Source organism: Dendronephthya gigantea, unplaced genomic scaffold (genome assembly GCF_004324835.1).
Source record: "Dendronephthya gigantea isolate DGI-Jeju-01 unplaced genomic scaffold, DenGig_1.0 000030F, whole genome shotgun sequence".
Taxonomy (NCBI): Eukaryota; Metazoa; Cnidaria; class Anthozoa; order Malacalcyonacea; family Nephtheidae; genus Dendronephthya; species Dendronephthya gigantea.
The window spans coordinates 889,147-912,882 of NW_021163040.1; the positions used below are offsets into that span (position 1 = coordinate 889,147).

General features: G+C 36.0%; 1 protein-coding gene across 1 annotated transcript; it reads left to right on the forward strand.

Annotated features, from left to right (window-relative positions):
- Positions 1-355: 355 nt before the first annotated feature.
- Positions 356-17,315, forward strand: LOC114524238 (glutamyl aminopeptidase-like). Its single transcript, XM_028545378.1, has 21 exons — positions 356-821; positions 6,217-6,486; positions 6,671-6,851; positions 7,312-7,591; positions 8,133-8,253; positions 8,541-8,695; positions 9,823-9,936; positions 10,009-10,143; positions 10,297-10,362; positions 10,918-10,983; positions 11,414-11,595; positions 11,701-11,804; positions 12,539-12,681; positions 12,899-12,954; positions 13,104-13,254; positions 14,973-15,046; positions 15,337-15,441; positions 15,770-15,940; positions 16,121-16,264; positions 16,418-16,502; positions 16,892-17,315. Exons 1-21 carry the CDS (start codon positions 623-625, stop codon positions 17,030-17,032), a joined length of 2,943 nt encoding a protein of 980 aa, XP_028401179.1. The 5' UTR covers positions 356-622; the 3' UTR covers positions 17,033-17,315.
- The last annotated feature ends 6,421 nt before the right edge of the window (positions 17,316-23,736 follow it).

The window sequence follows — 23,736 nt, forward strand, 5'->3', positions numbered from 1 at the left end:
GATGTAGATTTTGGTCCTATTTTAATAATATTGCTGCTATTTCGCCGTTTAACAAGATGTTATCGGATATGGGCGCGTTGACACGTCGCAATTTGCACATGCATGGGATTGAAGATTTAATATAAGCCCGAATTCCAAAGTGTACGTATCATGCGGTTTATTAACATTTTCGAACAATTAAACTTCTATACTTTTTAAAGTACGATGTGCTTCTGAATTTCGCGATCGAATAACAGTTAGGTATATTTGAACTGTATGGTTTATGTTCCGAAGCTTTATATTGAAGACTGGCACGTGCACGGCACGCCGGAGTTAACGCCAGAACAGGCGTCTTGTTGTTTTTAAATTTATCCGGATAAGCCGTTCACGCGTATCCGCTAAGCCGACGTTTTCAAATGTATTTACTATAACAGTATAAATGTTGATCTGTTTTAAAATTTATTCGGATACGTGTGGACGGAGGCTTAGTTCAATGGTTTTGCAAACAAGTCTCGTTTCCATTACGTGCACAGAGTTGTGGTTACTAAGCTAAGACAGCTCGACATTTCATCTCCTCTATATGGTAAAGTGCTAGTAGTGCTGGTTTGAATCGGTTTATTATTCTTGATATCGCGGGTTGGAAATGGCAGAAAGCGTAAAGATATTCGATACCACAGACGATGTCAAATTTACTGAAAGCAATCGGTCTAAACCGCTGAAAATACTGGCTGTTGTAATCGTCCTTCTGATTATTTTGGTTGTAATATTCCTGGCATTGTTTGTAAACGAAAGGAATCGCTATAATGATTGCAAAGCCAAGAGCAACGGTGATATTAGCCAAGGTACGTATGCACTGCACGAAAGAAATGTATATAAACGGCCTTCACGTATTCTTTGAACGGTCTAACCCAAAATGTACATCTATATATAGCAAATATAGTAGCTCTAGAAATAAGCCGTGTTTTATCCGAAACGCATGCATTACAGACCTAGAACGATTGCGATAAGATAAACATTCCATTGCAAATATGTACGCAATTTGAGACACTATGCTGTTGGCATTCAGTTGTGCACTAGTGATGCACTAAACGAAGAGGTTATGTTCTAAAAAAATCAAAGTGGTTGATCAGAATTTCCAGCGTGTTGATGAATTACTGGCTGAATGAAGAAATTGCAAAGCCTTAACATAACTGAAGCCCCAGAAGGAGACTCAATATAAGAAATAATCTGAGCACTAATATTTGAATTCATTTTTAGCAATATATACTTGTTTGGATTCTGCGATAGACGTATTGTGAACTACTCACAGACTTGCAGCACATCGTATTTTAAAAAAGAAAAAAGTTCGTTTAAATTTGATATTTGCATGTATAGGGCTCCATGCATGCATCGACGTTGGATTTCGTGCTAATACCAGACAACAGTAGTAGGCAGCAAAATTCACATGGAAATCCTCTTAAAATTCAGATATAAACTTTTCTTCAAACAGGCTGCATAGTATTACGAAGAACTGCATTACAATTTTGATACAATTTTGTATACTATTGGTTCGCCACAGTTGCCATTGGTTCGTTTTAACGTGCATGCATGGGTATCATGTTATTCGATTACAAACGATCTCCATGCAGTTAGCGTCGCGTCGCATGTCCGGGCAAACCCTGCAGTGACATATTAGTAAATATGTAGTCCCAGTCTTTGCTGCAAAACAAAGTCAAAATAGGTCAATAGGAGTTGTCCTATTATGTTGGTATTGAAGATCGACGGGAAAAATAATTAAGCTTAGATACAAATCTTATGTATGGTATACGTGGTAGGATGTGAGCTATAGTAGCTAATGTCTGCTTTGGTAGAAATTGAACGTTTCATCTCAATCATAGGGCAATTCCCATGTGTTTGAGTGTTTCTGTGTCTATATTTGCCAAGACCTTTGACCAACATACGTACAAATGCATACCAACATTCGTATGCACCAACACATTGACACAAATACCGTGCATGAATCTCATATCACAGCTGTGGGACTCGATTTGTTCAGCTCAGGAGCGTAATTATCCGTTTAGGCAAATTGATCCAATCTTATAATTTATTTTAACAATTTAAGCCAAACGTGTGTTATCAGCAGGGGCCGCGGAAGACCGTTAAGGTGGGAGGAGGGGGCAAACAATTGTGTAAATGAAGCAATCTGATTGGCTGAGAAGCGTTTCAAGAAGCCTTTCAGAAGCTGTGAAAAATGTAAACAAAATGACAAAACTAAAGCAAGGTACGGCTAAAATATGTGAAAACCTTTCTGGCAAAGGCTAAAATAAAAATATATTCCCGAAAAACGTCTTGGTTTGGATTTTTTACGCCTTTTTTCGCCAGTCAATACGTTGTTTTTTAATCGATTTGCCGTGATTTAGTTGCTATGGTAACAGTATTTGCCAATTCATTGGCTATTTCCCGACTAGGATATCCTAGCTTATAAAGAGTTGTTGTCGTATTTAAAAAATTCTAATTTCCGAGGCCCATCGTTATCAGCATACCTCGAGCCCTGACCAGTGAAATTGCAACGGGAAATTGAAAATGAGCACTACTTTCAAAGGTTTGCCGGCAACAAAACCAAATATTTATATTTGATATATTATGCCGGTGCGTAAAAACATAAAACTAAAAAACTGAAAAATAAGCTACAATTAATTGGTAGTTTAACTTTGTTAGAATACCTTTCCCCCTACATTTTCGAAGAATTAAGGCGAAAAGACTGGGCACGACTATTATAATTTCCCGCCGGAGGTAGCATCCCAGTTCTTTTTAGTTCAATGGTTTTTGCAAACGAGCCCGCTTACTTCTATGACGTGTGTACAGAGTTTCGCTTAGTAAGCTAGGACGGTTTGACGTTTAAACACTAGTTAACCTAGTTTGACCCTGTTTACATTCGTTGAAATGGCTGAAAGCATAAAGGCATTTGATACGACAGAAGATGTCAAATTTACTGAAAGCAATCGTTCTAAACCGCTGAAAATACTGGCTGTTGTGGTCGTCCTACTTATTATTTTAGTGGTAATATTCCTGGCATTGTTTGTCAACGAAAGGAATCGGTATAATGATTGCAAAACAAAGGGCAATCGTGATATTAGCCAAGGTACGTACGCACTGCACGGAAGCAAATATATATGGTACACGGACGAATCATATTATTAGTCGGTTTTTCATTAGATATCAAGTGAAAATACATGTACGCAATTTGAGACACCATGCTGTTGGTATACAGTTGTGCAGTTATGCATACTCAACGAAGAGCTTATGTTTTAAAAACAATCAAATGGTTTATCGGAATTTCCAGCGAGTTCATGAATTAGCTACCGGCTGAACGAAGAAATCGTAAAGCCTTGTAAGTTAATAACTGAAACCTGAGAAGGAGACTCAATCTATTATTGCCATCACAAACATTTATACATATATAGGGCCACCCTTGTCAATTGCAAAGCTTCTGCATGTGAATAAACATCAGTTCATGTTTATTCAGAAGCATAGCAAACCTAAAATTAATGTTTGGACATCAGCAAATCGAATTTAAAAAGAATAGGATGTTTAGGGCTTCTTCCACTTTGGATTTCGTGCCAATACCAATGTGCAGTAATGACAATGTAAATGAATCATGCTGTTTTAGCGTACGTTGTTTCTATTAGTGTTGTGTTAGTGTATATACGACGTGGAGCGAAGCCATGCATCAACGACGACGCTGTAGAAAGCGACACTATATTATAAAACTAGAATTACAAATTGTAAGTGAAATGCTCCGAGTAAATACACGTAGTGCCTTATCAAACACACTTTATGGATGTGAGCAAGTATGTCTGCTATGGTAGAATTAAAAAGTTTCTCCTCAGTCATATAGTCGGCTCTAATTTCCATTTGTGTCGTAATTCCCAGCTAGGGAACTCGATGCCTCCTTGACTCGAAAGAAATTCGAAAGACGACAAAAGGGGGGGGGGGGGGGTAACAGCCAGGAGAGAAATATGCATATAGAGGCAGAAAAGAGAAATATCTAAAGTTGAAAGCGAATTTGAACATGAAAAAGCAAATACCTATAAGAGGAACGGATATCGAAGTAGCGAGGAAATTAAATATTTTACAAAAATTAAACAGGCTTCGAAACGTACATTCCGCCAAAATCAAAGAATTCAGACCAAACGAAGATTATCTGTATTAAGTCGGATAAGATAAGGGAAAAGCAGATCTCATCACCAACCGCTGGGATTATATAACTCAAGAATGCTTAGCATTCTTGACGAGATACATCAAAGTTCGACCGACCTGATTTGAAGTATTCCAATAACTATAAAAAAGCCACCCGCTAAAAAACGAAAGACGCTGCAAGCATGCGTCCGGGATAACAGAATATGATTAACAAAATTAAGTAGAATGACATAATCATTATTTTAGCGTTCAAGTGAAGGAGTCAGTCCTACTCGTTCACGACCAGGTTAGATGTATGGTTTACCTAAAGTCTATAAACCTTTTTCCACTTTTTCAATACCTAACATTTGTGCTATATAGACAGACAAAATTTGCTGTATTCCTTATTCCTCCTTAGAGTCCTTTCCTTCTTCCACTAACTCTTTTACAATTTAAAATACTTTCACTTATTTCAAGGAATTACAGTAGGTAAGATCAAAGGCTAATGTTGTCATGGCTAGGTTTGACGTGAATTTTCTCTTTTTTGTTCCCTCGATGTATTGTGTATGTTAAATATTTTCTCAATTTTGTTTGATGCGAACTAACGTCTAAAATGATTATCCTTGTCTTTCGGAACTGCAATTCAAACGTTGTGATAATGTACACAGCGTGCCAGAATTTTATGCAAATAGATTTTCTGTTGTAACTTCGTAGTTTTGAAAGAAAAATAATGAAAATTAGTACGCTAAATGGCAACACAGATATTCAGCGTGTCACCTCTATATGCAAGATGGGAAGTGAAGGTGCTTAGCGAGAAGCGCCGGAAAAGTTCAAAATAACCCAAAGGCTTCATAATAAAGTATCCAGCTGCCTCGTAAGTAGCTAAAGAATTGGGCCGTAACGACGTAACCATCGCACCATTAAAAGAATTGCCATTAACCCCGCTCATTGAAATAGACATTCAAACAAGGGGAAATCGAGCGATGAATCAAATCAAGAGAGATGTCCATCCGCGTTCCTAATGTGCCAAAATCAACACGTTGGCGTATCCTAAGCAATATTGAAATACGTCGAAAGCTGGAGGTTCACCCTCTTTTAAAGAATATCCACAAGACGAAGATGATGCATTGGGTAAGGTGAATTTTAAAAATGTTCTGTTCACCGATGAGTGTCGTTGGACCTGATGGATGAAGAAGAGGGTGGTTCTGAAAGGAGAGTCCACGTAGTTACGTCATCAGGAGTCAGCTTTGGGGGTGACATGTTGTGGGCAGGAATCGTTACTGGTTAGACCATTCAGAGTCGCAGAAGAAGACCTCGTCCCATGGCACAAAAAGAAGACTTTGACATTCCGATAATGATAATGCACCATCTCATGCTGCAAGGCAACCGCTGATCGCGGTTGTTTACTACACGCCAAAAAACGATCAGGTTGATCCAATATTGACATGAACAGGATGGAACAATGTTGTGCTGCCAACATTGTTCAGAGTTGTTATCAACATTGAACAATATTTTTGTTGATTGCTTGTGGTTTACACCATGTAATCACACCGTGAGCTCGGGCCATCATCCGAGAAAAGTTTATTTATAAACAAACTATATATGTGCGCAAGCATATCACGCAACAAAGTCACGCAATTATAAACGGTTAAAATTAAGAAGAGACAAAGGTTCAACTCGTTACACCCAATTCTGCATCAATAATGTCAAAGGCTTCACTTGCAATAATAGTTTAATATTTTGCATATATAGTTAAATATAGTATTATAGTTAAATATATAGTTTAATATTAATATTTAATAACAGTTTAATATTTTGCAATCAAATGTGCATTGAATGTTAGTCATATTCGTCAGCTATACGCACACAAATTTCTGAACACAGGATATTTTTCTCTTTGACTGGAATCGAAAGAAACGTTGTTTGTTTACATCCATGCAACAAAATATAATATTTTACGCTCAAAATATAAAAAACTTTCCAGTATAGTGTTTTTCTAATATATATCAAAAATTCCTGTTATAACTTGAATGACTTTATTCTCCAAATAGACTTAATTTTGCAATTTTCTTTTCAAAGGTAATGGAACCATTGCTCCCACTAAAATCCTCACCACAGTGTTGCCTACAAGCGGACCCAAAAATAACACTGGTCTGGGTCCCTGGACAAACCTTCGCCTCCCATCCTTCTTCAAACCTCATCACTATGAACTTGAACTCCTCGTTGATCTAAAGATGTTATTATTCAGTGGAAATGTGATTATCAATGTTACCTTGTCGCAGGAAACTCCCTACATGTATCTACATACTAATAAATTGAATATCTCTGCTTCAAAATTGAAGAAAGATGGTAAGTATGAAATTAGACATTGATTATGAAGAAAAATGCGCATATATAACAATTTTTACTGATGCATTTTGACCATAAGCTTGCTTCGTGGTCAATATAAATATACCAGTAATAAAAAATTAATATGGCACGAAACCTTTATATAAACTTTGAGAATTGCTTATATTTATTTGCGAATTTACAGGAAACGAAATAAAAATCAAGAGACAATTTTGGTACGAGAAGAATCAATTTTATGTGATGGAAGCAAAACAGAACTTAACTTCAGGCATCTATTTCATTGAGATGGAGTTTATCGGCAAATTGGATAACGATCTCGTCGGGCTTTATAGAAGTACTTACAAAAATCAGAACAACACTGAAATGTACGAAAATGCCTTAACATTCTCTATAATTACAGATCTCGCTAAAATTTTTTCAGAGCATGTTGGCCTCTTTAACTTCACGAAGGCATCTCGCCAGACACAGCTTTCTGACCAGCACACTCTAACGAAACATTTAATTTTAGATGATTTGATAGCATTAAAATCAGCAATTTGTCCAAAAATGCATAAATTATGATTATTCAAAATTCAAAACGTACAGTTTTATGCGTTTGTAAATCCTACCAATTGAATGCTTCTCTACGAAAAAAAAATCACCAATGGCTATTTTGGTCTATTAGACGAGCAATACGCAAGATTTGCACGCTTTGTACCACCTACGCATTTGCATTATTTACTCTTCCTCGTTAGAAGCTTGCCAACTTTTGAAGGCTGTTATCCCATCACTTTAAAACATTTCGCACATTAACTTTGGAACTTTATTATCTTAATTTTCGTATAGTACCATTGCGGCAACTCAATTTCAACCAACGGATGCAAGAAAAGTGTTTCCATGTTTCGATGAGCCGGCACTAAAGGCAACATTCAACGTGACAATGGTCCGACCGAAAAATATGATCTCCATATCAAGTATGCCTCAGATTAGAAGTGAACCAAGAGGTGACAACATGGTTGCTGATTACTATGAGAACACTGTCATAATGCCAACATATCTATTGGCCTTTATTGTCTGCGATTTCGTCAAAATGACCAATTATGCAGGAAGGCAGGCTAAAACGTCGGTAGGTTGAAACCCAGTGAGCATGCAAGCGTTCTGGATAACTATGTTATGGGAGTTTCCCCATATATGTAACTTGATGCAAATAGATTTGACAATTACGTATGACTGACCTCCACATGAGACATACGTATCGTAAACAACGAAATTGCGTAATTATGTTATGAATATAATATAGTATTTTCATATGCACCATATTAATATTACAATTATACTTATTTAAAGAGAACCTACGTAAAAGTACGGCATGTATGCAGTAGCAAAGCCTCTAAACGGACTTATTTTCCAAAGTTGTTTCCCATGTAATTTGTAAATGCATTTCCAACATATTAGCTCTCGACGATTTCCATGGCTTGTTTTTAGTTTTTTGTGTTTATACTTGCCAATATACCATCTTGGTTTAATATAAATGGTAAACTGTTTTCACATACATGCATTCATGTAAATGTATACCATAGGTTTCAAGGTGCTGCTAAAAATACTTTTTGTATTCTTTATCTCTTAGTCGAACTTATGTCACCACTATCTTTTCCGGGATTTTTTAGATGAGTTACTACGCAACAAGAGGACAACTCGAACAAGTGAAATACGCTATGGATATTGGAGGGAAATTGCTTGATCACTTCGAAAAGTATTTTAACATTTCGTACCCTTTGCCAAAAGCAGGTTTGTCACTGAATCTGATATTACAGTTAGCTACAACGAACTTTGCATAATCGAGTCCATTTGAAGTTAGGAAGTTCATTCCGCATGTTCTAGCAAACAAATCCAATAAAAATTGCATACAGTAATTACCAATTTTCCCACCCAATTAACAGTTTCAAAATACGGTTGGGAGGTCAAGCGTGTAACGTTTGTTAACACCGACTATAAATTTGTGTTTTACCCAATGTATTGCAGTCTAGCTAGCTACACATTTTACCGTTGCAATATAATATTATTAAAATATGTAGATATGATTGCAATACCTGATTTTGAGGCTGGGGCCATGGAGAACTGGGGACTAATTATATACCGTGAGACAGTGATGTTGTTCAAGGAGGGCTACTCATCCGAGAAGAACAAAGAGGGAATTGCCAAAACAATTGCCCACGAACTTGGACATATGGTATGTCTATAATCCCCGAGCCGGTGCAAAGCACCGTGCGAGGGTACTAATTCCGCTTGGATATTTACACCCACGATGTGCAAATGCGAAATCAAAGTCGCCCCCCATTATGCAATGGACCTCACTCCATGGACGGTCTTTTACGCTATGCGCATGCGCTAGTGTGAACTACTTAGCTCTTGATTGTTTGGTCAAGACAAGATATATCACCTTGTAAAACATGTCACACCGTCATTTTGAGGGTATTTCTTTGCTAATCCTGCGACTGTAACATCATGTTATGGCGACATTTATAATTTTATGGGTGTATGATACAGTGGCATCGCTAGCATCGATAAGTGGGGTCATTTGGGTGGACATATTCATATATTCATTCATATATTATATTTGAAAACAAATGAATGATGTGAAACACAAATATATGAATATTTCCTCTGGTATGTTTCCTCTGGTATATTTTCCCACTGGTATGATGGTCAATTTGCTCATTAAATAGTTAGTTTGTTATGAAATATTGCTTTTTACATTATAATCGTTTAAGGCTACCAAAAACGGTGGCGTGAGAAAGGATAAGTTACTATTTCGTTATCGTCGCCCAATTCCGACGGCAAATAAAAGTGGGAGTAAAAGTTTCTAATAGAGCTCAAACCAACAAATTCTAAGATTTGTGTCCATGTTTTAAAAGTCCATGTTTTAAAAGTGCAGTCATGCAAGTCCAGTCCATAGTTTACAAGTCCAGTCCAGTCCAGTCCACGTTTTACAACATGCCTCGAGGCGCAACATAAAACTTCGGAAGTTGTATGAGCCGTCTGATGTTATATTTCATGGTTATTAATAATTAAAATAGTTTACCATAACACTGGCTATAGATTGATTCTTCGAAAATGTACGGCCGATGCGAGTTGCTATATGACTACATAAATTTTGTAACTATCATGTCACCATCCCTACGCTTAACTAATTTCGTTTAACCGAGGCGAGGGGTTGCTGCATGCATTTATCTCCAATAAAATTTTACTAACAAAAAATTGAAAACATAAGATAAATTTAATTTTCAAGCATTCGTCACTTAAAGTTTGAAGTGACAAGGTGATATTGCGATGAATTAAAAATTATTTTTATCTTAGTGGTTTGGTAACTTGGTTTCTCCGTTATGGTGGGATGATTTATGGCTAAATGAAGGGTTTGCAACGTATCTGGAGTATGTTGGGGTAGAAGGTATTCACCCTGAATGGAATTTGGTAAGATGAGCACCGTTTAAAACTGCTGAGAACAATTTCATTTGAAGCTAATCTTTTTGACAATATTTTCAGGACGAAATGTTTGTCAACTACGATATGAGTAGCGCTTTTGAACTAGACGCACTGGTAACGTCCCATCCAATATTGTTGGAAGTTAATTACCCGGATGAAATTAATCAAATCTTTGACCCTATTACCTACAAAAAGGTTTGTTGGTAGAGTATGGCCGATTGGAATCGCTCTGGGGGGCGGGGTCAATTAATTAACTATTCGTGACCTTACGTATAAGTTATATAGACGCATGAAACGAACCTAAATATAGCAGGTGGTAATTGTCAATGCTAATACTCTTATATATAGGGTTCTACAATCATAAGGATGTTGCAACATTTCTTGACGGAGGAAATCTTCAAGAACGGACTGATAGTAAGTTCACTGTTCTCTGTAAGCACAGTGAGACCCATTTTTTCCGTGCATTATTTAACTCAGAAAATCCAAAATTGCGTTTTTTTCTTTAGCAAATTTCTATTTTTTTTATTTTTATTTTTTTTTGTATAATGGTAGTTTGTGAGATCCCGCATGTAAACATTCATCAACTACAATACACGACTTTATCCAATGATTTATAACGGCTTTATCGATCCGTCAATTTCGCACAACGGTGCTTTTGTCGGGCGCTACAGTAAAAGCTGTATGCATTCTGATTAGTTACAGTATACTCTCTATCCATTCGCCAATATACAGACAAATCGTATCTTCAGTCAACGTGTTGACACTCATATATAGTCAGGAAAATATCGTTTGTTTACTAGTTTTTTTTTACTAAACAATTAGATTATGTGCTCGCCCTCGATTTCTACAAGTTCATAGTCTAAACAAGTTTATAATATTGTTAAAAAGGAAAGACAATAGATAGTGATTCTTTTGCTGTGCATGTAAATAGAAAAACCCGTTAAACTTAATTCTTTTATCCCAAACAAGAATTATCTCAATGCTCATAAATATGGGAATGCCAAGACAAAAGATTTATGGGACTACCTTACTATGGTAAGCAAAAACGTTAATATATATAGCTTTTCACGGTTTTCATTTAAAAACTGGTTACCGTCAAATAAGAATCATATCATATTTTTTCCTTATTCAGTTGTTCTCAAAGAATTTTTGTTTACAAAAATATTCCAGATTCGTTTAGTATAAAAATTGCAATGACGATTGTGCATGTTTAGTCATCTTTTTAGGATTCATTCAATCTCATTCTAATTGTTCAAAAATGCCGCATATTCTTTAAGCCCCTTTCATGCTATTTTGTCCTAGCAAGCTAAGCTCAACGATAAATAAATGTTATCGGAATTACTCTATAGACTATACGCCATACTCTTTACGCGTGGTGGATTTCGCGATCCGCTGAGAAAAACACTGTTGATAAAGATGTAAAAAGTAATTTGAAAATTATTTATATTACATGCATTTGTTAAAGGCAAGTAAAGCAGCTGGTAAATATATAGATGTAGCCGAAGTCATGGATACGTGGACATTACAAATGGGCTACCCTGTGGTTAGTGTGTCTGAAGTTGGGGGAGATATCATTTTGACGCAACAACGATTTTTGGCTGACCCGAATGCAAATCAAAGCAACACAAAATTTACCTCGAAATATGGGTAGGTAACACAACAAAGGCATGTTGGTATGATAAACATACATGTAGGCATGATAAATATATGTTATCCGAATTACGTCGAGGATTTACAAGGAGCGTTTTCCAGGTATAAATGGCATATCCCATTCACAATTGCAATATCAAAGAAGGGAGAGAACAGTGAAGTGGAAACTAATGGATTAGAAATTGTTTGGATGAACAGGACATCAGGTGATAATTTAGACAAATAAACAACAAGTCCGTACGCAAACACACAGTTTGTTTACATTTTGAAATTTTGTACAGTTTTTAAAATACGATGTGCCGTTTGAACACCATTTAGGTTCATCACACTTTTGAACGAATGTAAAATAGAGTTTTTGTTCATGTAGAAAGATTGAGAACATGCGAATTTTGGGCAATTTCTTCATCACAGGGTTCTCATATTGTCATGAGTGGGCCGATGCACATGCAGAAATTATGATTTCCGCTTTTTTATATATATAATATCGCTATATATAATTATCATAATTATTGCTATGATTGATTGGACCGACGCACCATAACTTGATTTTGCTTTTTTCTATGGTATCACTATAGTATATGCATGCACCAACATCATTTTAAAATTGGTTACCTCAGATTCATTGGACTAATTTTCCATTGGTTAGAATAACAAAAACTTTTTATCAAATAGAATTTATCATATAAGGACATGAGTCTTAGACACCAATTTTAAATTAGTTTTTTGGACAACAATGCTTCAGAATTGAATAAACTGAATAAAGAGAACTTCAATATGGACTTCAGTAACAAATGTTAAAATAAGTATTACTTTAGCGTGCATTGCAGTGTATTTTGAGGGCTAAAATTATAAATTTGCCGGGCTGAAATATATGGGCAGAAAAGAGAGTCAGCCCGCGAATATCAACTCTATTGTTATATAAATCTTTTTTTTTTCGTAGATAGGATCATCGTACCGAACATTCAATGGGATCCAAGCACGCAATGGGTAAAAGGAAATGTCGGTCAGACTGGATTTTATCGTGTGAATTATCCTGAGAAAAACTGGGAATTACTCGCCGAACAGTTACAGCGTAATAGTTCCGTAAGTTATTATCTAATAAGGCTACGCATCTTCTTCTAAAATACTAAATTTATTTATTATAACCAAATTGGTATAAATAGATACTAGGAATCGCATGCAGTAAAATGCCACCGATACTGGTTACAAACTACATATCGCACCGGGCTTCGCGTTTCGAGTCGTTGACTCGTTGGCTCGAGGAAATTGCAAGAACGATCATGATTCTATTGTCATTTAGGTTCTTTCGCCTGGTGACAAAGCGGGTTTACTCCGTGATGCGTTTGCCTTAGCAAAGTAAGATATGCATGGTGTCTAAAAAATTAAGTCTGGATTCATGCTTATATTTTAAAGTGTACTAATATTGGTCAATATTGAGTATACAGATTAAATTCCTGTTTTAAATGTCCCTTTTAATATTGATGCCAAATGAAATTTTCCTGTAGTGCTGGACTTCTACGGTTTAAATATGCTCTGAACTTGACAAGATATTTAAAAAAAGAAACGAACTTCATTTCCTGGGATGCAGGGTATTCAAGTCTGTCCTCCTTGAAGGATACTTTGCCAAAGTCTGGAAAAATTCATAATGGCTTGAGCGTAAGTGTGTAATTATAGCTGGAATACTTAAACGGAATTAATAATTCATAATTTTCATATTTCCTGAAAACTTACTGGTTGCACGAGTTTTTTTTTAGCAACGAACTGAGGAGCGAAGATAGAGTTCTATCAACACTAAATATCGCCTATTGATATACTAATATATAAGAGCGCCACATATTTTTAGCTTTGAAAAATATTTATTTACACAGAAATATTACAACATACGATTTGTCTCATAAAATTCCGTGATAAACCGAAGTTTTAGCCTTAGAGTGTTCTAATCTTTTACTTATCCTATCATGATCAGAAACTCATAAGTTGTTCATCGGCAATTACTAACATTATTTCCATTCGGGCATGAGACTTTGGGAATATATATTTTCCGCACAGAACTCCAAAACTGCGAGAAGAATTGGAGCCTAAAACTTTCGCACTTGCATATTTGCATTTGCATTTGCCGCGAATTGAGGCGCCATGCATGAACAAGGGGGGATTTCGTTTTAAACTAATCGGCATATTTGTTTACATTTTTAGGCAAAGCCAATCAGAGTGCCTAAATTTTTAATACTTCATATAAAATGATAAATAATGTACCTTTTTACCAGAAGTAGTCAAAGTTTATGCTTTCTGATTAGGTTACTGAAAATGTAAACAAACTTCCTGATTGAAGCCTGCAAGTGTGCTGATCAGAGAGAGCCAGCCCTGAGTAAACTAGAAAACGTTGTTTAGCAAACATTTCTTCCTGCAAGCCAAATGTTTCTCAATGTATCTCAGTATGGGTAGTCAAAAACATTAAAGACCAAGCAAATAAGGCGAGTATACAAAAATCAGCATTGTGTATTTCAGTCCCGTTATTGGTGCAGGCATGGCACCACTAAACAAAACATAAAATGTTCTTGCGTTATCATCACATACAGACATGCATAGCATGCATTCACTTTGAAAATATAGCCTTGAATCTTTAGTACAAGAAAACAACCTATAGGCATTGCAATTCACTCAAAAACAATACAAATGTAAATTAGGTACCTGGGAAAGCTGCGAACCGTTTCCTAATTAAACTTCACTGTCATTCCGACGAGAGCTGAAAACGGAAATATTTAAAGTTTAAAACACAACATTCGATAGTGATAAGCCAATGCAACAGTGATGACGAATTACTAGACTTGGTAAATTTCAACCAGTTGCTCTTCCCAACGAAAAATTTCTTGGAGAGATTAATATTGTGATAAAGCTGCTCTGAGCGATCAAAGGCGGATTTCTACAGGGTGAGTAAAAAAAAAGTCCCCCCTATTGAAATGAAGCCTTTGTTGATTTGAATGCATGATCAACGCAGTAGTGTGTAAATAGCATAGTTATTAGGTTGAGGCATTCAAATAAAGCGTCTTGCTTTCAATTCGGTTTATCATAATATTAAGGCAATCAGATTCTAACAAAGGCTTGATTTCAATAGAGGGGACTTTTTTCTGACTCACCCTGTATACTTACAGCGAAATCGTTCGCTAGCGAAATATTTGCATATGGAAATCCGCCTTAACGGAGCAAGCTACAAAAAATAGCTTCCTGGTTTGCTAGTCAAGGAACTATTTTGGGACTCAATCTAAAATGTATTCATTTTACATGATTTTTAACTAGCTAACTGATAAAACGTGGTGAATATAAGTTTTAATTCAGTAATATCATTAAGCAATTAATTAAATGTGTATCTCTTACAGAATTACCTTTTCCAATTGATCAAACCGAATTTTGAAAAACTCGGTTTCCATGAGAATGGAACACACTTAGACAAGTAAGTTTGTCGTTTTAAAAGACGGCTCTGTTACACGGTGCAATTACACGTTGCTTTTCTTGCAACTTGCAATGCAATTCTACTTAAAAGAGATGTAAATTTGGCAACTACCGAACTTTTTTCTTTATCACAATCCATGGCTTTTCTTACACTTACATTTTGAAGCCTTTTCACTAATTTACATCTCTTAAAAGTAGAATTGCATTACAAGTTGCAAGAAGAATTGCACCGTGTAACATGGCCTTTACTCCTATTTCTCCACTCATACTGATCCTGACCATTCCCCTCAGATTCTTGCGTATAGATGGAATCAATGCAGCCTGTGGCGTCGGTGATGAGCACTGTATGAAAAAGACAAAGGACTTGTTTGATAAGTGGATCAAGAATGAATCATAGTATGTTTATTAAAACACTGTGTTTTTTAATTTTCCTTAACTACTTCTGACGAATAAGGCTTTCAGCGTAGTGAGTGGTTCAGCCGGGCTGACGGAACAATGCGAAAGCAAAGGTCGCAGGTTTTCGTTCCAGTTAGGGCAAGTGAAATGACAGATGTAATGATAATTTTTAACTTATTTAATCCAAAACGTATTGGTAAAAACGTAGGCCCCGCGCGCAGGTGGAAAACCAGGTCGATATATTTATAAAAGTGAATTTCAAAATTTTATGTAAAATCTCATTTCATGAACTATACGTCATTGTAATTTTGCAAATACCTTTTATCAGTCCTGTACCGGCAGATTTGAGATCACCTGTATACTTATATGGTATATCTCAGAGTGGAGTAAAGGAGTGGGATATTACCTTCGAGAGAATGCAGAGAACAAACATAGCATCTGACCGACGTAATTTGATGTATGGCTTAGCAGGAACGCGTGAGCCTTGGATCCTCAACAGGTATATTCAGTATTCCTCAATAGCTTACGGTAACTACAATGATCATAAAACGTTACTAATTTGTAACAATGTGGTGATGATGAAAAGGGACGGTCAAGTGAGTCAAAGACGAAATCAGCCTTGGTCTTGCTTCAGCATCGTCCAATGTGTTCTTAGATTACCCAAAGCACATGTTTTTAGATATTTGCAGTATGCCATTGACGACACGAAAGTCAGAAACCAAGATACAAGTGGAGTCATTTCCGACATTGCAAACGCTAATCCAGTTGGGCGTAGTCTTGCTTGGAATTTTTTAAAGGAAGTGTGGCCGATCATAATTGAAAAGTATGAAAAATTGTAAACCCCAATGTTTTTCATAATTTCTTAAAGAGATAAGAAGAAAGTTTGTCAATACATACACCTGCGTAATGTGAGCCCTGTTTAGCGTACAGTGCAGCGAAAACCCTAAACATTATATTGGTCGTACTATTTCTGCAGATTTGGAGGAGGTTTCGATTTTTCGGTCATTGAAATGTTAAATGGCGTGGCATCTGCATTCAGTACACAATGGGAGCTTGAAGAAGTAAGACGATTATGAGTACCACTTAATATTTCAGTTACACGATTATAATCATCATCAGCATCATAACTCATGAGTCAACGAAATTAGAAATGATTATAACATGTTTTCTGGTAAAAAAGCAGGTTTATAGTATTTGAAGAGGTACATGTAATCAAAGGAAGCCATTTCAATAATCTAAAAGAACATTTCGTCACTATCACCACATTGGGAAGTAACATGAAATTGAATTGAAATTATCATTACGTCTACTTTAGAGGCAAAACCCGTAAGGACCTTCAAAAGTGTATGATGAAAAATAATTATATTGACATGAATCACATTACGTTAGCATGCAATTTGCTTTTACAATTGACATTGTATAACTTATATATTTTAATTACATTTTACAGTTAGAGAATTTCTTCGGGAAATATCCCCAGTCAGGCTCAGCAACACTATCCCGTGAGCAACTGCTTGAAAAAGTACGAGCAAACATTCAATGGAGAGCGAAGTATGAAAAACCCATTGAAGATTGGTTGGATGCCCTGTGAAGAAATATGCGTTCCACAGGGTGTATCAAAAAGCACAATAGTACTTCAAATTGTTTAGCTACAAAGTGAATATTTTCGTTGCCTTTTTTACATACCCTGTATTTAAAATGAATTTCAATTCGTAATTGTACTTGTCGTAATCTGTATCATTCTATAATTACAAAGGTTATTATAAAAATTCTGACCACTGATTGGTCGAGTGGTCTCGGATTATTTCGTGTTGTTATATAGGTGCTGTGTATTTTAAATGCATGCGATTGGTTCATTCGTAGTCACATGACTTTAAATAAATGCTACGTTTTCCGCCTGGGAAACAAGTAAAAAATTGTTGCCCGCTTCTTGTCATAACAAAGTAAAGTGTTTTTTTTAAATGAAATTGTTGTGTAACATGTATGTTTTTGTTCCTATATAACAAAACACTTAATGCACACTACCTCGGGAAATAGTGATTGTTTCAACATTCAGACTCTTGGGAAAACAAAACACACCATTTTCCTCGGGAGCATACATTAAGTGTATATTGTTATATAGGTGCTGTGTATTTTAAATGTGATTGGTTCATTCGTAGTCACGTGACTTTAAATAAATGCAATGTTTCCCGCCAGGGAAACAAGTGAAAAATTGTTGCCCGCATATTGTCATAACAAAGTTTTTTGAAATGAAATTGTCGTGTAACATGTATGTTTTTGTTCCTATATAACAAAACACTTAATGTTCACTACTCCTCGGGAAATGGTGAGTTTTGTTTTCCCTTAAGTCTGAATGTTTCCCTCGACTCAGACCCTTGGGAAAACAAAACTCACTATTTCCCTCAGGAGCATACATTAAGTGTATATTATTGCCTAATTTTCGAAAATGGCGGCAAGTTTTTTTTGTGACAGATGAAAAAAGCAATAATTAAAAAAAATGTTCTGCCTGAAACAACAAAAAAGTGGAAAAAATGGCATGATTGTTTTCGAGGTAAAGAACAAATGTGCATGGTGCTTACCTAAGTTTCGCATAAAACATCGTTTTATCTCATTCGCCGCAAAATTTTGTTACGTTTGTAAAAAATGTGTAAATAATAACCTTTGTAATTATATTAAAACAACTCTTCGGCTCAGGCTCGGTAAATATAACTAAATGTTAACCTCAACATCGTCTTGGTTTTAAATCAGCGATGTTCACCTCGCCTTCGAGTTAACGTTAGTTTGAAAAACATAATATTATTACAATTTTGTCAGTATATAGGCTCAAAGTGGATAGTTATATACTTAAGATGTATACTTAAGAATATTCATTGTCGAATTAACTATAAGCAGAGTTGGTTTTCAAAGTCTGTTCCGCCGTAAACATATATTACGGACAATCCTAAAGTCACAACGTCATTCGGAGAGCATATCTCTTCATGTTGCAATAAACTGTAAACCTGTATCCTAATTTGCTTTCTTCTTATATCGACAGTTATTAGTATGACACAGTCTATGCGGTGTGCAAAGCGTATATTTTCTTCCAGTTCACTGAGTGAACCAAACAGTGATATATATCTCAGAAAAAGCATTGATATCGATGGTTTCCAAGAGTGGTTTCACCGACTAGATTCACAAAGATTAACAATGATGAGATGGACAGATGGTGACAGCATGTCATTGCAAATTGCCACTAAATTGCTGTAATTCAAAAACCGGATCCTGGTTACTTGTTTCCCATCAAAAACACTGATACAGAGGGGTATCACTTTTGCTGACAACACTTTTCACATGTTTCGCACGTTTTAAAGATAATTCTTCCAGCAGTTGTTGGACTGATTCAATAGCAGAGGATATATTGTTTGTGACATTGATATGTGTGGTATTGTGTTAAATAAAGAAGAGTTGGCAAAGCCGCGCTTACTTTACCCTAATCATTTTGAGTGGTACTCAACTTCTAAATTTTTGCAGGAAATTATAGTTTTGCATTATACTTTTTGCCAGATGATTAAGTGGCGGGTGCGGGGAACAAGATTCTCACCACCCAGACTGAATTAAATTTATGTCCCTCAACGACACTTATATATGCGTTATTTTTGCATCGCATTTTCACCCATGCACTTATGCAGATAACAGTCTTTACTGGGATGTTCGAAGTCTGTGATGCATGGTTTTGTACCACTTTAGTTTCTCGTTATACTTACTGTTCACATTTGAACACAGGGTTTTCCATGCGTACGTGCCAAAAAAACGAAACTCATAACCAACTAGTACTTTGTACGTTTCTCCCCACATGTGCAGCTCTCTATAAGCTGTGTCGTTTTTGTCCAGCATTTTCAAATAAATGTTCTGTCAGCTCCTTTGGCGAAACAAAGTCATTAACATGAATGATTGAGTTCGGAGGTACACGAACATGCTCTATATAGTCTTCTTTGTAAGCGCCCATCACAACTGGGACAGCATAGTTATCAAAACCCTGCATCCACATTTTCTCTGAAATATAGTCGCGGCAGTTTTCAAATGCTAGATAAAACTTGTTAGTTTTAATTCTCTCGCAGCCTTTGTTAATGTAGTACCCTTCACATTTTAGTTTTTTTATCACCGCACTTTCCATAGACGTCGACCTCCATGTATTTTTGTCGCTCCTTTACGAACTGACCTCTTCTATTTTTTACATAACGGCAATTACTCAATAGTACAGCTGCAAGTTTGGTTTTATTTCGCACAATGCCGTCTATATCAGTCTCGTTTTTCTCAATCTCGCTTTTGTTCAGCTTCCAACCGTATATCATCGGGACATCAGCATCCGTACGATAAGTCATTGTCCAGTTAAAGTATATTTCCCCTTAAAATCGCTCATTTTGTAACCAACGGGACCTAAAATAGCTAGCATGAAACGACGATTCTACGTTAAAGTATATCCATCGTTGCGACAGTGAACGACTTTGCGGCATATATTTGAGGTGGCCGCCTAATCTTCTCACATCTATCACAACAAAATCACTCTCATTCAGTAGTGACCTATTTTTTGTTATGAGACAGTTGTCAACATAGTGATTAACTGGTTCTCCAAGTATTCGGCTGAAGTAGGTCGGACACCAGTTAAGAATTGTGAAGTTACGCTTGCCACACTTCGAAGATAGTCAAACAATGGTTTCATGGAAAGAGGGAGTGACAGAAATTGATTGGCCTGCACAGTCACAATACCTTAACCCTATTGAAAATCTGTGGGACAATGTCAAGAGGATAGTGCAAGAAAGGAATTAATTCATAAAGCGTCCATGATTTATGGGTTGCTGTAAAGACTGTCCATAGGATGAATTTCTTTTCACCGCTCAAGATTACCACCTTAACAAAAAGTATGCCACGCCGGTTAAGGCCGTCATCAATTAAAAGGCGAAAGGAGGGTCAACAAAATATTAATAGTTCATATAGCTTAGCATGTAATCTAGTCTATATTTATATTGTTAGAGGGACAGTTACGTTCATCATTGAGAGCATTTTAACTTGTTTTGAGCAGTTCTTTTTGACCGCCAGTGTATAAAGCTTACTTAATAAAATATTTAGGGCTGGCTATGCAGACAATTGTGTTACACAATTTTTGTTACAAAGGTGGCAAGAGATTCATGTTTATGGCCTACAAATTTTTGTTATTGCTTCAATTTCATTATCTCAAAATTTCACTGTAAACCTACGAATTCAAGATAAAAAAAAGGAATTCAGGATATCACTTCAAATTTCATTGCATAGCAAGGAATAAAATGTTAAATGTTTTACGTGTTATACGTGCTAAGCATAGCGAGTTAAACGATCTAATTTTGACAATTAATGCGAATTCGAAGTCGTGTTAATAATATTCGTTTATTTAAAAAATTGATTGTTTCCGCACCAACATAATAGCTGAGTAGCATTACACAGGGGCGTAACTAGAACGATAATTGGGGCCTTTTTAAGGGGGAGGGGTTGAATAATCATATATTCAGTTCTGCCCGACTGATTTCATTTGTAAGCTATTGAACTTACAAAATAAATCCGTAAGGCAGAACTGGATGGTTATAATATTATGAATATTCCCCTCGCCCAATTATTGTTCTAGTTACGGCACTGACTATATATAACTATATCATAACTATAACTATTTTAACTAGCTATATTTATAACTATATTATAACTATATTCAACTATATAACGCAACATTAAATATTCTCATGATCACAAAGGGTTACTTTCTTTTCGATCACAAAGAATCGCATATTAATTTTATGAAAATTTAATTAACTTTTCTTTTTTTTTATTAACTTAACAATCATATGATTGATGGTAAGGACAACAGAACGTTAGTTCCTATTTAAGTCCCACCAAACGTAACACTCGCCAAGTCTCTCTTGTGATGTCGAATCTGTTCGCGTCGCCATGCGCTTCGGTGGTCTCTGAATTATTAGAATGAAGCAGACTTTTCACTTTCAAGCTATTCGAGACCTTCGAAGTCTTGAATTTCTTTGCATCGTTTGTAACAGAACCATCAATTTATTCGCTACAAATAGATAGAGACAACCATATTGATTACACTCGTTGGCCATATTGAAATTGATACAAATGTTTGACACAAACGATTCGCAAAGCACTGCAATACAACTTACCCTCTTATAATTTCTTCTTTATACAACATCATAAGCTCTCGTGTGTTCATCTCCAAAAAAATCTTAAAATCGCCTTCACAATAAACATAATTTAAACTTGTAACAGACTCGAAGCACAGTTGTCACAGTAGAGAAGGAAATGTAAACACTAAACAGTGGTTTGTATTTCGTGCGCGTGGGTTTCACACCTCGCGACATTCTTATTGGTTAAAAGCGTATGACGTATCAGATCACTGACCTGTATGGCAGATATTCAAGTCTGTATGGCAGATATTCAAAAACAACCCACGTTAATCATTCTTATTACAAAAGTAAACCACAACGATCTGTAAATTCCCTTAAATCTATGTCTTATATAATGTTTAGAGTTTTTAATACTGATCAAAGCTGAAACGCAGGCCAAAGATAACAGGAATTTAAAGCAAAAAGTTAAATTTAAATGCAATGGAACAGCGTGAAATTTCCTGTGACTTGTGTAATTCCTCGTAAGGCTGACGCTTTTATCGACGCACTAAAATACTATAGGTAATAGATAAGGCCAATCAAGCATATTGTTAATAATTTAAAGGTGTGTTTTATAACACATCAAAAGATGTGTTTCTTGGATGGGTCAAGGTGTGCTGTCAAACACACCAAGGTGTGTTTTCAGTGAAAAGGTGTGTTACTTTACACACCTTAATGAGTAAAAGAAAAGGTGTGCAAAAGGAGGTGTTTTCGCTAACACACAAAGGTGTGTTTTCGAACACACGAATGTGTGTTTGCGTACACACAAAGGTGTGTTTCCTTACACACCAAGGTGTGCTTTCTAAAAGCGCGTAGAAAGGTGTGCAGAAATTACACACCATGGCGTGCAATTGAGCACACGTACCTTGGTGTGTAGTCAAACACACCTTGGTGTGTAATTCTACACACCTGTTTTTTGTGTGCATTGACATTATTACATAATTACTATAGTTATTACGATATTAACATACATATACATATAAAGTTAGTTCACCCAGCCAAGCAAATACCATTGACAGTCACGATTTTTATACAGGAAAGACACTGGATGTTGCAGACAAAGAGTGCCAAACAGTTGACAGTGTATTTCTCTCTGCAGATGATTATTCTTCACTGCTCAAGAAAGCATCATTTTGCGCCAATTTCAGTGATGATCTTAGAAAAATCAAGTCTCACATCAGTAAAACTTTGAAAATCAAGCTATTGTTTGACTGAAAATTCCGCTATATGGAAAAGTCATAAGAAGATTGAGATCTTCCACTCAATGAGTTTGAGTGTGAGTGAGCTTTTTAAAATACAGGCGTAAGTTTAGGTTTTTTCACGACTTAAAGAATTATTGAAATGTTTTGATGTCTCTCAGGAACACACTTTATAAGAAGGATATTTGTTTTGTGTTATATTAATTCCGGAGATTATGAATTACACCCGGGTATTATTACAGAATATAGCGGAATCCAAAGTTGTCCAAATTTTATGTTATGGACCATGGACGTTCAATGGTCGTGGCACTTGTGCGCACGCGCAAAATTTGAACGTGTAAGGACTGGTGATTAGCTACTTGCTGATTGGCTAAGACAAAATGTTTGTATTTTAATGAAGAACGTCGGCAATTTAACAGTCATTTTGCAAACTATTTTTTAAAAAAATGTTTCGTAAACACATTGATGAAATGCGGATTCAAACAAAATGATATATAAACATCTGAAAAAAAAGCATTAAAATATGATCAGACCTAGAGAGTTTAGAAGGTATGCAATAGTGAAGTATTAACTAAGTCTATATGACTATAACTGCATGCAACGTAACACAGCAGGTAAACGATGAATTCATTTCATCTTTACGACTGCATGTGTTTGTTTCCGAAAAATGTGAAACATCAGCTATTATATTGAGGTCTGGCTAGCTCAGGAAAAAAATTTGCTTCGTTTAAAATGGCGAGGGGTTGCTGCATGCATGTATTTCTAGTATAGCCTTGTAACAACGAGTACGAGATTCTATGTCGGGGATTTCGTATGGGATATTATGCAACATTTCTGCTATTCTAATTGAAGCACGCCACGGTAACACGAATGTTATACCTATCGTGAACAGAAAATCTATTAACGGTAGCCAT